The sequence below is a fragment of the Rhipicephalus microplus genome, chromosome 1, assembly GCF_043290135.1.
Source record: "Rhipicephalus microplus isolate Deutch F79 chromosome 1, USDA_Rmic, whole genome shotgun sequence".
In the NCBI taxonomy this organism is placed as follows: domain Eukaryota; kingdom Metazoa; phylum Arthropoda; class Arachnida; order Ixodida; family Ixodidae; genus Rhipicephalus; species Rhipicephalus microplus.
The window spans coordinates 33,302,971-33,320,061 of NC_134700.1; the positions used below are offsets into that span (position 1 = coordinate 33,302,971).

General features: G+C 45.7%; 1 protein-coding gene across 7 annotated transcripts in view; it reads right to left on the reverse strand.

Moving 5' to 3' along the window:
- Nipped-A (Transcription-associated protein Nipped-A) overlaps nt 1-17,091 on the reverse strand; it is a 991,444-nt gene that overhangs the window by 456,231 nt on the left and 518,122 nt on the right. For all 7 annotated transcript variants that reach the window (XM_075869412.1, XM_075869408.1, XM_075869400.1 and 4 more), the window contains 2 exons: nt 10,467-10,871; nt 9,246-9,368 (listed from right to left, as the gene is read on the reverse strand). In XM_075869412.1, coding sequence (XP_075725527.1) covers nt 9,246-9,368; nt 10,467-10,871 — 528 coding nt within the window. The remainder of the gene's footprint in view (nt 1-9,245; nt 9,369-10,466; nt 10,872-17,091) is intronic.

Genomic DNA, 17,091 nt, shown 5'->3' on the forward strand with positions numbered 1-17,091 from the left:
AGGCAAGTCATGCGAATAACAGGAAACAAACTGAGAGCGAAACAAAACTGCAGAGCAATTGTTAGTTCCAGGCAAAAGTGTGAACCACGTAGAGGAATTCATTAGCGCAGGGATTATTTTCGGCAGAAGGAAACTGTTAGAAGTTAAAAAAAAAAAAAAGGTCTGTTTTGGCGAAAGGTGTTCGACGCGCTCCGGTAACCGGATGGCAGTGAGGCTACCACACACACGGGAGCAGCTGGTATTGTTGTCAGTGCAGAGCTCTCGACAAGAGTTGGTAGTGCTGTGAGCACGCTAGAATTATCTGCTAGATTCTGATGACATCCTGGTTGGGTACATCCCATTCGAAGATGACACAAGTCAGTTATTCCAACTCGTGATACCGTGCACGTTGGGAGGAGCACTTCTTCACTACTTTCATGACTCGTGCAATGCTAAGTTTTGTCGCCTCGCTACCTGGCTACGCCTGTTCGCTACGCCTGTTCGCTACGCCTGTTCATGTCGTCTGTGCCAAAGCGTCAAGCCACGAGACGGACGTCCGCCCGGCCTTATGGAACCGATTAACTGTCAGACTTCCTGGCAAATCGCAGCATGTGACGTAATGGGCCCGTACCCCACAACTCCCGGCAGAAACAAGCTCTTGCTGGTGATCACAGATCACTTCACTAAATCGGTGGAACTTATCCCCCTTAGGGAGCCGACAGCTCGAGTGATCGTAGAGAAGTTGATGGAGGTGTTCACCAGGTTCGCGTTCTATGAGCAGTTGATTACAGATAATGCGTCCTATTTCACTGCGAAGGTGTTTGTTGACACGTGCGTTGCGTTGGGCATCAAGCACAAGAATACAACCACCTACCATGCTCAGCCGAACCCCACGAAGCAAGTCAATCGCAACATCAAGCATGTGCTTGATGTCGCGACTAAAACATAGAGACTGGAATACCTACCTTCCAGAGATCGGTTTTGCATTGCGATCGACTGTGAACCGATCGACTGGGTATGCGCCTTCTTCTCTAAACTGTCGAATTCGATGGAGACCGTCCTTGCGGATCACAGAGGAGAGGCAGTGGCAACATCAGCAAGTGCTGAATATGAAACGCAGCAGCACAAAAAGCTAGCGGAAGCTTTACATAAAGTTTGGCAGGATCTCAGCATTGCTAGGGCACAGCAGAAAACGCAGTACAACCGTACGCATCGGAACGTACACTACGAAGTGGACGATCTGGTGTTGCGGCGCCATCATGTTCTCAGCGATGCTAGTAAACAGTGTGCTGCCCGAGCCATACCGAGTGCGAGAGAAAGATTCCTCGCTCATTTATTGGCTCGCGAACATGAAAAGCAGACCGAGTGGCAGACTGGTGCACTTATGCGACTTGAAACACTACATGTCCCGGGAGAAGCACGAGGACTACGGCCAGTCCTCCTCCACACCACTCGCGGCGGTTGAGAACACTCGACACCAAGTGAGGAGCCCAGAACTGCATTACTTCCTGCGTAACAGGCGGAGACAACTCTCCACCGCAGGCCGCGTTTTATATGTCCGATGCGAGGTGCAAGGGTTCGCGCACAACACATGTGCGATTGTTAACCTGTTCTTTTTTCTGTGTCGACTTTCACCAAGCAGATGGAGAATCAAAAGGGGAAGAGGTGCCACCGGAACAGCTCGGAGAGGAGACCGCTCTTCCACTAGGTCACCCTCAAATTCAAGCAGGTTGCCATAGCGGCCCCACCCATCCAAGCAGCGCCACTTCCAACCTACCCGATCGCCCTCATCATCGGGTGTTTACGCAAAGAGGCACCAGGGTGACCAAGCGCCAGCCCATCCAAGAGAGCCAGCTGCCTCGTAGCCGCTGTAACGCCAAGCCTACCATGCTGGAGAGGGCAGCCTGGGCCAGTGCTGAACGAGACCCATCACCAACTGGCAACTCTCAATCACCACCAATGACCTGTTGGCGGGGGTCAACGGGGTGCGGTCCGGACCAGAGAGTACTACTGGAGCTGGATTCACGGCAGCGCTAATGGCGGCAAAAGCGACAGCAGTGGCAGTAACGGCGGCGGAGGTGACAGCGGTGGCAATGACTGGCCGTGATGCAAGTGGGCACGGCAGCAATGATGACAGCTACTTTAGATGCGGCGGCGACAAGTGGGGCATTGGTGGCACCCACGGCAGAGGGTCAACCGCAGGAGGGCATGGATTGGGACCCACCGTCCTAGCCTTCCTCGATGATGAATAACAAAATATTCTCATGTTTTAGTCTGTGTTGTTCGGGGGCCTTATTAAGGAGAGGATGTGGGAAGTACATGCACCCAATCACTCTTTCCCTTTTATGGCAGCCTTCCTAGCCTTCCTCGATGATGAATAACAAAACATTCTCATGTTTTAGTCTGTGCTGCTCGGGGGCCTTATTAAGAAGGGGAGGATGTGGGAAGTACATGCACCCAATCACTCTTTCCCTTTTATGGCAGCGCGACAGCCTAGTTGCGAGGACATCACTGTTCCTTCGAGACACGAGTCAATAAAACCTCTAGCGAAGAGATGAAACAAGCCCGTGGCCGGCGCTAGCTACTCCCCTTTTCCGGTGCACGAAATGGGTTTCCCTTCCCTCAGCGAAGGAACGTATTCTGGTCAGGAAAGGAAAACTGGGATGGTGAAGAAAACTGGTGTGCCGACGACTGGACACTCTCTCTGGCACCAGCGACAAAAGGAGAAGGACGAACCCAAAACCCCCTGCGAGCCAAGGACCACAACTGATATGTAAGCGTCTACACTTTGTTATCTGTAGTCTCTCTACGCGATATTTACACGTGATTGCTAACGTATAGCAATAAAGTGTTGTTTGTTGACCTAGGCTATTGCCTTATTCGCCTGAACCTGTGTTGCTACCATGACTCAAGCAACAAAAAGGGGACATTAATCGTGCACGGTATGAGTGTATGTGGCTGGAACATTAGATAGGCTTCTGCGTTAGCCGTACATAGGACGGACCCTCTAGAACGTGTCAGGCTTCGCCCGTTGACTTTGTTTTTGTCGAGCAGCTTTACCTGTGCGCTTGTTACTCGGCCGTTTTCTAGATTTTCGGTTGGGGATTGAATGTTGGGGGTTGAACTGTTCTGCATGTTTCTGCAAATATTGTTACGGGGAATAAAGTATACACTGGTGAGCAAATGCGTACACGACGCTGCTGCAGTCCGAGCACGTTCCCGTTCAGCACTTCGTCGTCGTCATCCTCAGGCATCTACTTAGCCCGTGACATTACCCGCCGGCGGCAGAGCTGCTGAACAACGCCGCGACCCCTCTTTGCGTGCTATTATCAATGGTCTGCACTCTCCCCACCCTGACCACTCCTTACAACTGTTCATTCTTCACAACGACATCTTGCACCGCTACAACACCCGCCCTGATGGTGCTGAGCTTTTACTCGTTGTTCCTGTGCATCTTCGCTCAGACGTTTTGGCCCAGCTGCATGATGCCCCCTCCGCTGGACACCTAGGGGTGTCACGCACGTATGACCGCATTCGCCGCCGATTCTTTTGGCCTGGCCTCTACCGTTCTGTGCGACAGTACGTTGCGGCATGCGACCTCTGCCAGCGCCGCAAGACACCTGCTCTAAGACCTGCTGGTACCCTTCAGCCCATTGAAGTACCAGATGAGCCATTTTTCCGAGTCGGCCTCGATCTTCTAGGACCCTTTCCCGTGTCGGCCACCGGTAATAAGTGGATTGCTATTGCTACCGACTACGCAACACGGTATGCCTTTACATGCGCCCTCCCCACCAGCTGCGCTACTGATGTAGCAGATTTCTTTCTTCATGACATCATTCTGCGTCATGGTGCTCCTCGTCAGTTGATCACCGACCGCGGCAGCTGTTTTCAATCTAAAGTAGTCGACGAGCTCCTGCGATCCTGCTCTACCCACCACAAGTTCACTGCAGCAAACCATCCGCAAACCAACGGCCTCACGGAACGCCTCAACCATACCTTGACGAATATGTTAGCGATGTACGTCTCCAAGGATCACAAAGATTAGGACATCCACTTACCTTTCGTTACCTTCGCATACAACAGTTCACGTCATGATACAGCTGGATTTTCCCCTTTTTACCTACTGTTCGGTTATGACCCGCCTTTGCCCATGGACACCATGCTCCCATCTGACGCCCCCTCATCGACTGCTTATGCTCGTGATGCTTTGGCCCGAGCTGACATCGCCCGCCAAGTCGCCCGGGATCGTTTATGTGCCTCGCAGCTTAACCAAAAGAGTGCTTACGATCACCGGCACCGCGACGTACAGTACTCTCCGGGGTCACTCGTCTTGCTGTGGTTACCATCACGTCGTGTTGGTCTCAGCGAAAAACTAATGTCCCGTTACGTTGGCCCCTACCGCGTCATACGCAAGGTCACCAGCGTGACCTATGAGATAGCTCCACTCCATACCACGTCAGTACCAGCTTTAGTCCCGACCGATATAGTACGCCTCGAGAATTGATCGCACCGGGACGCTGCTTCTGCCGCCGGCGGGTAATGTCACGGGCTAAGTAGATGCCTGAGGATGACGACGACGAAGTGCTGAACGGGAACGTGCTCGGACTGCAGCAGCGTCGTACGCATTAGCTCGCCAGTATTTCGCCAGTACGCATTCGCTCACCAGTGTATACTTTATTCCCCATAACATCATCCTCTGCCTTTATACGCGCCCTGCGTCCTCTTATGTACCATGGCACATATACGGCCCAATTTATTGGGTGCAGAAAAAATGTGCACACCAAACCGGTTCCCTACAATTTTTAGTCCATGCACTAGTTTATGAATATAAGGAATGACGGCCAAGCGTTTGTTTCCTTTATTGCATTCTGCAGAAACACATGCACGTTTATCACTGCTTCTCACCATGCGCAGAAGTCCCTCACACGCCGATGCAATTAGGTACGGCAGGTACTCAGCCCCGAATAACCGCCCTAGATGCGTTAAGAAACCTTAGTGCACCTTAGAAGTGTGGCAGCTTGGGCTAGTTGGTATGGCATGACGATATAGCGCGAGAACAAAACGACGACACAGGGACAAGAAGGACACGAAAGACACGAGCGCCAACTTCCAACTGAGTTTATTGCACAGAGTGCAAAAATATATAGAGGAGACAGTAACCATGTGACAAAAACCATATGGCACAAAAAACAGAGCATGAGTAAGAGAAAAACAAAAACAAAAAACAAAAGCACAAAAAACGGCAAAGAAAAATTTAAGAAAACGAAACAGAAAAGTAAAGATATTATAACTACTTGCGCGCACCCAAACCTTCGAGGAACCTTAGTTCCTTCTCGGACAGAGCCACGGAGGGCTTGCTAATACAAGGCACTTGTTCGCGAGCCATCTGCGTGTCCTCGACAATGAGTCGGGAGCGCTCATCTCTGCGCTTGTACAGCGTCGCTGTGTCCTTGAAAAGGGGCACACAATTGCCCTCAGTGCAGTGCTGAGCAAGAAAACCATCTTTAACATTTGTAATACTGTTAGCTTGTTCTCTCAGCCGATCGTTCAGACACCTTCCGGTCATTCCCGACATAACAAGCACCGCATGAAAGGGGTGTCCTATAGACAACTTCCCGGCAGCATGCCGCATACCTGTTTTTATGTTGAACTCTGCATTCCGTTGATGACTGCGTTTTCAGGGGGTTTGTAGGTTTGGTGAGGCTGATTAATTTGAATGGTGCCGAGAACAGGACATGAACAACACATTTTCCGATTTTCTGGAGCCTGTGTGATATCTGGTGTTTGTATGGAATCACGGCTATCCTTTCACATTCTGTATCCGTGTTGCTCAGATTCTGTCGCTGCCTCTGCTCTGCCTTATTAGTCCGCCGGATAGTCTCAGCAACGGAAGCGATAAACGCCTCGGGGAAACCCGAAGCCTTAAGCCAGGAAACTTGAGCTTTGAAGCTCGCAGAGATATTGTGGGCGCACGACTTATTTAGGACATTCTCAAAACAGGTTCTTGCTATGCCTCGCTTAACTAACTTGCCGGGAGGGGAATAAAAAGGAAGTAGAGGTTTCTGCGCACGTGGTTCATAACACCAACAAATTTGCTGTGGGCTAAAAACCAGTCTTAAATCCAAAGAGCGTAACTTGTCATTCTCGGACATTTCATGTGTCAACACAAGAGGCTTTAAACAATCTTCGAACACACCTATCGTTTGAGTCGCAAACAAGTGGAACATAGAAGAATTACAATTTAGGAGAACCAAGAAATCATACACGTATCCAAATACTTTGACGACATGCGAGCCTTCTAACTTTTCCAGCAGTTTTTTGCCCATTTTTTCCAATAGAAGATGACTGAGTAGAGGTGCTATGCATGAGCCGTTTGAAACGCCCTTTTTTGCAGATAAATGCAATCATCCCATTGAACAAAAGTAGAGGTAAGGTACAGCAAAACCAGGTCAAGAAAATCTCCCGCACTGTTGCCAGCTTTTATTGGAAGTTCAATTTCTCGAAAATTTCTATGTTATCCCTTATATATTCCAATACCTCATCGTGAGGCAGAGAGTAGTATAGGCCCTTTATGTCAATTGAAAAACCAAAAAGATTGATTTGACCATTTGAAAAATTCTATCAGAGCCTGCGAGTTTTTGATCAAAAATTGGTCATCAATCTTTAGACACTTTAGATGAGTCTGAATAAACAAGCCCAGTTGCTTTTGCCACGAGAAGGAACTAGGGTTCCTTGAAAGTTTCGGTGCGCGCAAGTAGTTATATTATCTTTACTTTTCTGTTTCGTTTTCTTAGATTTTTCTTTGCCATTTTTCTGTGCTTTTGTTTTTGTTTTTCTCTTACTCATGTTCTGCTCTTTGTGCCATATGGTTTTTGTCACATGGTTACTGTCTCCTCTATATATTTTCGCGCTCTGTGCAATAAACTCAGTTGGAAGTTAGCGTTCGTGCCTTTCGTGTCCTTCTTGTCTCTGTGCCGTCGTTTTGTTCTCGCGCTATAACTATCGTCTTAGCGCACCATGTGAATATAGCTTTTTTTCAAGCGCTCAACGAAGGCATGACAGTACAATTCCTCGTCTTATAAGCTTGGAATGGCCGGACGAGTAATTTAAAACAAGTTTCGCAGATCAAGGGTTGAAATAGAGTAGAAATAGAGAAAAACTATTTTGTGCTGTCGGCAATAAAAAAATTTTGCGCTTGGCAATAAGGGGATTTTTGTCTTTGTATACAATTACTGCAATAAGTGTGAACATAAGTGTGAACAATGGCAAAAAAATATTGCGGCTCAAGAGCATCCGTGACTAATTCCGAAGCGCCGCCAGCTTTACCTTTGAAGTGAACCAGAAAAAACCTAGCAATGATATCAGCGCTTTCGAGCTATCAGCAGCCTGAGCGCGCAAGACCAGAATTAATTTCATTCGTAGATGCTGATCTGCCCGATGCTAATCTCGTGAAAGTATCGCCGAAAGCATTGTTTTAAAAAGCTACTGTGTGCTATACAAGCTGCTGACTATGTTGTGTCGTGATGTTTGCTTTTCAAGGGATAATGAGGGCACTGTATTCTCTAGAAATTTTGTTACCTTAGACGAACACTGCAAAGGACACACAAAGTTGCGGTTGTGACGAGCATCAAGACACACACGTTGGCTAGACATAGAGCCCGAAATGGCAAGTCTGCTTCATCGTCACTTTAGCTGCTTTGGTACCAACGTGGTAGCATGTGTAGGAAACTGACAACTGACAGACAAGCAACAAGCCAACGGACAAGCAAGCAAGCGGATTGGAGTGCCTGGGGCTGGTTGCCAGACCAAGAACAAATTGAGCAGAACAAGTTGAATAAGTTGATCAAAACTTGATCGATGATATCCTAATATCACCACTCAATTCCATTGCTTCCTAAAACTTTTCAGCAAGAAAATTAAAAAAAGAGCTCCGTCTCCCCCTGAGGTATATATCTGGGAATTATTATAGTTTATTTCACAGTTCCCACATTTTTTGAGAGTTCTCCAGGGCTAAAATAAGAGAACCATGTGCACTATTCTTACATACTGCTATAACTTGAGAACCAGTGAACGAAACTTGAAGAAATTTTGCAATATTAGTTTCAATGCTTTTGCAACAAGTCTACCCTGAAAATTTCATTAGGATTTTTCTCAATGAAACAAAAAAGTCCAATTCTAATGGTAGCTTTAAAATAAAGGTTTAGAGGTGCTCTCACTCCTTTTATCACATTTACTTTACCGCTTTATCAAAGCTAGTCCAAGTTTCATTGAATTCGGATCAACAAGCTTTCAAGCATTTAAGTGATATTGCAATACAGTCGCCGACCGATTTTCCAGACTCCAAAAATTCGGACTTGTTGGATATTCCGGACTTCATAAATGCACCGTCAGGGATCCCATAGAGCTAATGCATTGTTTCGACCGATTTTTCGGGCGAATTTGCCCCTGAAAGTTCGATTTTTCGGACTAAATCTTTCGTTTTGTGCCACGTTCCAAGCCATCGTGAACGCCGCCATGTTGGATTTTCCGTCGGCTTGACTAAGCTTGGTCTTTAGATGCCTTTCCTGCCTCCGAGATTGGACTGCGCCCGCCATATTTTAAGTTTCGGAGGCCGTGTTTGCTTTTTAAAAGACGCGGTGATGGATGCCGTTTTTTCGTCTTCGGTCAGCACTATCGTCATCACATCGCACGGGGAGGAGGCGAAAGAAGGATTCTTTTATTGTCGTTGCAGCTTTTTTCAGTCGCCATTCTGCACGTGTTGTGTCGCGTAGCGTCGAGACGTTGTGTGCTTCGCAGCAGCTATCTGCGGCATCGAATTTTGTGTTCTCGGTGCCATGGCTCCGCCATCTGTGCCATCGCGGGAGCCAGGTGGTGTGAAGAAGCGTGCGCGGAGGCCACTGACGACGAAATTCTTCGCCAGGTTGTCTCGGAGCCGGAGAGCGGCTCGGATGACAACGACGACCGCCCGCAGCCGGTGGCGGCGGAGATCGCCAACGCGGTGACAATTTTGTCGAGCGTTTACGGCGACGATGTCACCTTGGCGCAAATACGGGCAAACCAAATTGCCTCCAAGCGTAGTTTGAGGCAAGGTAGCATCAAGGACTTTTTTAAACCTGCCTGATGCAATAAACTTCAGATTTTTGGCGAAAACGAATTTTTCGGACTGTTCGATTTTTCGTACTTTTTTTCGGTCCCCGCCAGGTCCGAAAAATCGGTCGGCGACTGTAGTTGGCTGAACTGCAGCCCTTTGAATTCATTCCCCTCACCTGGCATGCCATGCGCAGGAGAAAGTTGACCAGGGCATCAGCGTGGTGCTTCTCAATGGGACGATCTGGCCGTGGGGCCACCTGACGAGCTCGGCCGCTTTGGTCGAGCAGGCGCCGGCTCTCCTGCAGGTGAGCACAGTCTTAGTAGTGAGCCTCTCTGGGCCTAATCCTTAAGAATTGCTACCGCCTCTGCAGCACTGTCTTGAGACCATGCATATGAATAAACAACTGCAAAATAAATAAACAACTGCACACAGCAGATTGTGGCAGTGCCCAAGTAGCTTGCATTGAGAAGACTCGCGGTTTCAACCACATTCCATATGTGTTGTTGTACTAGCATTGCATCACTCCATAGAAAGCCACTGAGCGGCTGCCACTGATCACAAAAACAGAGACTACCGAGACAACCAGCACATTGCATTTCCACAATCAAGACCTCACTTATATTTATGGAAAAATAGGGGAGGCCAAGGACATAGTGCTAAACTACAACTGATACTTCTGAAGCAGGAAGCTTATATGGGCCTCACAAGGCCACAACAACACTGTTAAGCCAAGCACCAACAAAAAATAAATTTAGAATACAACACTCGCCATTTTGCAACCTGCATATGGGTTATCAGAGTTCAAGAATATAACCTCCCTTTTTGAGGGTTTCACAGAACGAGCACTCACAATTTCCTTCGTGACAATCAATTTCCCAAGCCTGCGTCTTTCCTAATCCCTGCCTGAAAAGTGGTTCATAGGCACAACAGTATAATGCCAGGTGGCTCGAAACGACAGTCTTTCTAAAGAGATTCCTTTACTACCTGAGCCTGTGTTACACCTTTCCCCACAGGCCAAAGGCTGAAAGTAAACGATGCCTTCTTCACAGCTGTGGAATGTTAAGGGCTCGTTTTTTTTTTGTTAGACACAATATTAAAAAGAAATAACAGAAAATTATGCCAACAATAGTATCAGGGATGTTTTTAGTCCCAATAGGTCAGCCACCAGCTCATACCTAAGTACAGTAATACATTGTTAATTCTGCATGGTAAAAACTAGAAAAATTTTCAGTCAAGCTTTAAGATAGCTGAAACTCCTTCTGCTATCAGTGGGATCCCTCAACTTGACTGTCGGGACGAAATAGCCGCCACTTGTAGGGAATACGACATGTGAGAAAAAAAGTTGGGCAAGCCTTCTGAGCATCTAAATTTGGTTTTGAGATGGGAGATGGCCTACCTCGGAGGTTTGAAGAGGAGGAGGAGCTGGCGGTTGCTGCTGCTCCTCGCGATGGCGCTGGATCTCCCAGCGGATGACCACCTCGGCCAGATCGACAGCCAGCTTCTTGTGCTCGATGTTGGCATTGGGCGTGAAGCCAAGGCGCTGCACCGAGCTCACCATGTGCTGCACCAGGTGGTGGCGCACGGGGTAGTAGACACGGTAGTGGCGGTACAGCAGCTGCAGCATGTGCACGAGCTGAGCCAGGGTGTGGCCCTCTTCAACGATGATCTTTTTCGTCCAATGGGTGAGCATGGTGTTGCCATCTTCCATGCGGGCTGGCATGGCGGGCGTCAGGATCTCCAGTGCTTGCCGCACCACTGACCGGGCCTCCACGGCATGCGCCTTCAGCAGGCTGTGGAACACCTGCAGATTACCAATATCCTGAGGGCAATTTCGCTCTGTTGTAAAATGTTTCTCGGGTGGCTAGTCAACAACCCAGGCACAATGGCATCCTAAGTTCCTTTAGACAAGAGGACATCTTCCGGAAAGGCGTTCGGGCACAAGGGCACATGATGAATGAGTTCCTCCTTTTCAGGCAATGATACTTTTCGTAAATGCACATCCCGCATCTACTTTTCAGGCGAGACGTTACTACTCTTGCATATTTTGTGCATAATTTATAAAAAAAAAAAAAGAAAATGCGTTGCAACACTGTTTTCCCTTGAGTATTTTTTTTTCTTTTTTGCACTGATAAAATTTTTTCCTTTTCAGCAGTATAACGAGATTTGTTAAAAAAAATGAAAGTTTGTACTCTACCTATACTCTCAAGTTAAGTTCAATTTCATTTTTCTTGCCGTACAAACACAAAAAAAAAGGAGGAGGCCTGAACAAAAACTGAAACTCTGTTCACTTGATAGGGATTCGGACCCCCCTTACCAGGCATACAGCAAGACAGTGAATGCTGTACAAAAAAAAACGTACTACAATACGTGCATATGTGCTAACAGGTACCGCTTGGTTGTACATCTCGCGTTTCTTTTTGAAAAATAAACATTCTTGCTACGTGTGAGAAAACACATGCTATACTTTTGAAATAAGAGAGATACAGTAAATATTTAAATTACATTTTCCGAATGAAGGAAAGAGAAATAAGAACGCCATATAAATGCATATCAACTAAAAAACATTCAGTTTTCAATTCGCATTGCAAAACTATAGAAGAGACACGAAAATGTCTAGGATGTTTTCTTACTAGTTGATTCAACCAGAATTTCAGTTGATTCGACCACAAATAATAGCATCACGTCACTTACACTGGCATGTTAGTGTTGGTAGCGGCACTTGCTGTGTGCTACCAGTGTGTAGCAAGATACGCTCACTCACGTCTATGCCATATGCAGTCTGCATCCCACAAAAACACTTAAAAAAAAACTGAAGCAGTTTTGAATTCACTAATTTATTACGAATTCAGTATCCTCGACCTCTTACAACATGTCTACAGCAAACTTTCACAAAAAAAAAAACCATTCATGTTTTGAGCGATTTCGAGGCTACCGACGGCCTTATCTACACGATTGATGCGTATCATTAGTAATTGCGAATTTATTAAACTATCAAGTGCTCACAATACGCCCCAGTCAGCTTTTACCTGCAGCTAGAGCGGCGCAAGAACGTGAAACAGTTGTTCAATCACCGAGTATGTCTTGTTTTAAAATAAACTGCCTAGTTACTTGACATTGCAGTGTCAGTTCATGATGCCTGCCGCAGTTTTGCGGACTTTGTGCAGCAGTCATCATCCAAAATACTGCAAATGTATAACTTCCAAGTGACCGTGGGTAATATTTGAAGCGAAACATAGGAGGTATTGGGTAGTTGCAGTGCAAAACAGAAACCAGATTTGACAACATGTGCGTGGCTCCCAACGGTATCACAGTGATGATGCTGAGCAGCTTACTATAATGATGAATAGAAAAAAAACATACATCACAGGCAGATGGTGCAAAAGAAAACTGAATGAGGGTTAAGGGTGACTTTATTTTGCAATAAATTTTTGCAAGAGTATGTTTGTTTATCCCAGATGTTTTATTTCTCTTACTTCCAAGGCCTCAATGCAGGAAGGTGTATAAAATCAAGTGCACACAAATCTAACTTTATAGCTTTCAGAGAGGACCAGGTGTTTTATGATAAGTAAGGAAGTACTAATAGACAGAGAAAGTGAAAAATCCTGTGACTAGTATCATCAGCTCCCTCCTCTCTCAGCACTTTTTTTTAATTTTTCGTTGCAACCAACTCACTTTAATATTTCTACACTTCCGCATTAAGCCTTCGCTGTGAGTCACTCTTGCTGCCTTCATGTGGAGGGCTTCAGACAGGCAACATGCTTATTCACAATAGGCTCCCAGCAGTTTTTCTGAACTCTGGGGCCTGCTAATGTGATATTTTTGCAATATAGCTCTTCCATACCTACTTTAATAAACTTTACATATATTGACGAACACAGAAGCTGTGCTCAAGTGTAAACAGTGTTTTTTGAAACAGAATGAAGAAAGTTCACCTGCATTAGCGAACTGAACTGGGACGCTTGGTATGTACATTAGAAAACGATGAATTTGGACAAGTCAGTACCGATCTGTTTAAAACTCCCAAGCATACAAGCAAGCACTGCAAACTGTTGAAAACATGAACGACAGCTTATGGCTGTTAGATGTGGCCGTTAGAATGGAGATTAAAACTACATACTAATATAGGAAATTAAAACTTAGGCATGAGCTAAACACGTGTGGCGAAAAACAAGCTTTCATGCTATGGGAGCCCGCAGTCAAGGCCGTACGTCTCGCTCCAACGCGTAAATCTTGTCCGTCTAGTACTCGTCGTAATGCCACGAGTGTGCAGATGCTGCCTGTCTATACAGCTACCCCCTACACTGTTTACTTACGGCTTCAGTAGTTTGGAAACAACCCCAAAGCGTTCAGACCACTGGCATTGACACAACACAGCACCGCGATCACCCGCTCTTCACCCCACGAGTGCGGCTGTGGCAACGGCAGCGAGGACAGACGAGGGCGTCAAGCATTGCACGGAAATGACGTTTGTAGCGGTGGTAGCCAATGTGCACCGTGGCAGACGACATGGGTGTCTCCCCTCTCTTTCGTGCGTCTCCCCCCTCTTTCGTGCGTTCTCCAGCATACGGTTGTCTAACAAGCCGCCCTTTTAATGTGGTGACCGGCTCAAACATGTACGAATGTACAGCGAACTCGGTCAGACTTTTGCAGTTCGCTATACTTAGAGCAACTACCAGATTTCAACAGATAAACACGGCATTGACCGCCAGGGAGTGCAGTAAGCTGTCCTCACCTTCCCGACAGTGACGTCGTGGAGCTTCGACCAATCACAGCGGCGGCGAGACTCCTGATGGCGATCGCTGCGCCTATTGCTTGTTTGGGCAAAATGAAGTTTTATGCATTGGTTAATGCAAATTTTCTACTTGATTTTCGCATTTACCGCACAAAATATACGTATTGTGACGGGGCGAGGTCTAGGCGATGCACCGTAACGTATCGAGTCATCATATTCTCGTATTTTTTTTAGTATTTCAGTGTCCTTTTAAGAAGTGCTTAAGCAGCTGCAGGGCTATCGCTGACCTTTGCTGGCACGCTCTTGTGTGCACTTTTTTTCCCTTTTTTTTTTTCGACTTACTTACCTTACAGGCCCAACATAGGCATTAGATAGGGGGGAGCAGAACGATAAATAATATGAAAATCTATAATGCGTATCGGAAACAAATACGGGTAGGAATAAAAGAAAACATTGAAGAGAAAATAAAAACTGCACTGCTTCTCAACTGAAATCATCGTACTGCATTTCTTTTGTTATACTTGCTTGCTGAAGTGATGTAAAGGCACTTCTCTGCGCTCTTTTTGAAAAATTTGTCTACATGTCTCCCCACCAGGATCCTAATAAACGTTGTACGCTGTCACTAACAGAGCCGTAAAAAAGCATAGTAAAAAAGACAACAAAACATCAAATGTTCATAGTTGCCAGATGAATTTAGGTTGCACCGACAATTTAGGTTCCGATGAATTTAGGTTGCTGCTAAAAGCAGGAAAAAAGAAAGAAAATTACAAATATGCGCATTGTAAGCTATCGGACAGTAAAAAAAAAAAAACGTCTTTATGCTTCGTTATCTCAGAATGTGATGTACAAGCGCTGTTTTTTAAAATATTTCCAACCTTCCTGCTTTCACAAACCTCGCCTTTTCTCTCTGCAGCGTTTCTCTAGAGAAGCACTTAAAGCAGTACTCTGGTGCTGTGTATCGACGACGCAGCTCTTTCTTGCAAATGGTCCCTTTTGGCGACAAAAGGAAGTTTACTTCAATGTACTTTACTTTTGGTCATGTGTCACGGATATTCGAATGTCATACAGGACATGTAAGCAACTTGTGCCAAGTACACTTCTGAGTTGCCCCTCCGCGGTGGTCTAGTGGCTAAGGTACTCGGCTGCTGACCCGCAGGTCGCGGGTTCAAATCTTGGCTGCGGCGGCTGCATTTCCGATGGAGGCGGAAATGTCGTAGGCTCGTGTGCTCAGATTTGGGTGCACGTTAAAGAACCCCAGGTGGTCGAAATTCTCGGAGCCCTCCACTATAGCGTCTCTCATAATCATATGGTGGTGTTAGGACGTTAAACCCTACAAATCAATCATCAAATCAACACTTCTCAGTTTTGTGCACCCTAAAGAAAAGCTGGAAAAAATTTAAACAGGGCAGTTATCATAGCGTAGATGAAATTGCTGAATAGCATTGCTGGATTTTTTTCTTGACTATATTTCTCTAGGATTACTATTTCAGGAATTATTCAACCTTAATTAATTACCAAGCTTCTCTTGATTCATTTCTCAGCACAGATAAAATATACTGGTTTCCGAACAAATGCCACAACTTTTTACAGAATATATTTTGCTACAGTCACTTGATGAGTTAAAGAATTACTAGAAAAACACGAACCCAGCTAATTATCCAGATTGGCAGATTGAAAAATATTATGCTTGTGCAAATATTGAATTTCAGGTTGAAAGCAAATTCGAAGTGAATAGTGATCTTGGCCGAACTATTTCGAGTAGAATTAGAGTAGTGTACTGCCGATCCCCGAATACATCGAACTCGAAGGGGATCTCGAAATAGTTCGATATATCCATTATTAAAGATCAGAAATACGCTTAATTAAAGCTTACATTAATGCACTGCAGCACTCAAAAAAGCTTTCGAATATTGCAATAAGCGTTAACATGATGGTTCACTCACAGTTCACATAAAAGGACACTAAAAGCAAATAACAGTTTATGGCAGAGTAAAAGCTCAATGTATGACAATGTCTAAAACAAGAACATTGTCAACGGCAGTGCCCTACTTACCAAGAAGTTAAGGCAAATGCACACATGCACCAGGAGTAGGGCGTTTGCAAAATGATCCCGATGACATCAAGAGTTACCGCCTACAATTAATCACCAATAATCCAACTAGCTGCCATAAACAAAGAATCTTCCGTGCATCAAGATACATAATAAAATGCTGCTTGTCAGTTTCTGTTCGATTCATTCAAAAAAGAACCATCATACGTTACTATGAGGAATGGTGCGAGTAGTTCAAAAGTTCAATTTACGCCTGGTAAACTAGACAGGTTGCGGCATCTAGAGGGGCCCAATTCAGCCAAACATGCCTGCGATCTTAGAGGCTAAGGCAGGGAATTGTTCAATGGCGGTTGCTGCTGCTGTGGCTCCCACTACTTTCACTCTGCTGCTATAAAGCCGAGCAACGTTGTGCACGGCAACAGTGGCGTGACAGTTTACACAATGATGCGGGTAATTCGAAGTGTGCTAATACGATGCGGACGACTAAAACGTGATTTTATTTAAAAATAAGCACTTCCTTGGCACTAAAGTAGCACTATGAAGTTTTTGGGCAGCCCTTCAGCAATCAACATCGACTTAATAATTGCTTACTGTCCTTTTAGGAAAAAAGTGACTAATTCGTTAGCAAGTTACTGCACTTCATTTTTTGCAAAAATAGTCTATAAACAAGTTTTACTCCTGACATGCTATCAAGTTCACCAAGTAATTCTCATTATTTGAGCATTGAAACTTTCAAAACAGGCAAATTCAGCACCTTCAGCCACCACAGCGGTGATTCAAGGTGAGCGCCAATGAAAGTTTTGTAGGGCGGTAAAATGCTTAACAGCATTGTTCAGATCTTTATAACCACATGGCTTGAGCTTCGCTTCCGTGGCACCAGTAATGTTAGCCATGATATCAGCTTAGATGCAGTCATAAACAGTGCCGCTTCGTGTACTCCGGTCCCAGGTGGCTCCTGAAAATTCTAATAAGTGGCAAATTCACTGAGGCACTGTACGCCGTTGTCATCTAAGATGACGCACTCCATGTCATCCGTTTTCACCAAAGCTCACGAGGAAACTGCACGATGGTGCCTTGCTTGATGTCATTCAAAGCACCATTCATCATTTTCATCGCTACGAGCAATGCCATGCTTAGGTCGATTACACATGAAAGATTCAGCACTAATAAAACGGGAACTACAGGAGTGCACAAGCCAAAAGTAATAACACTGTCCACAATAAACAACCATTTAATCTT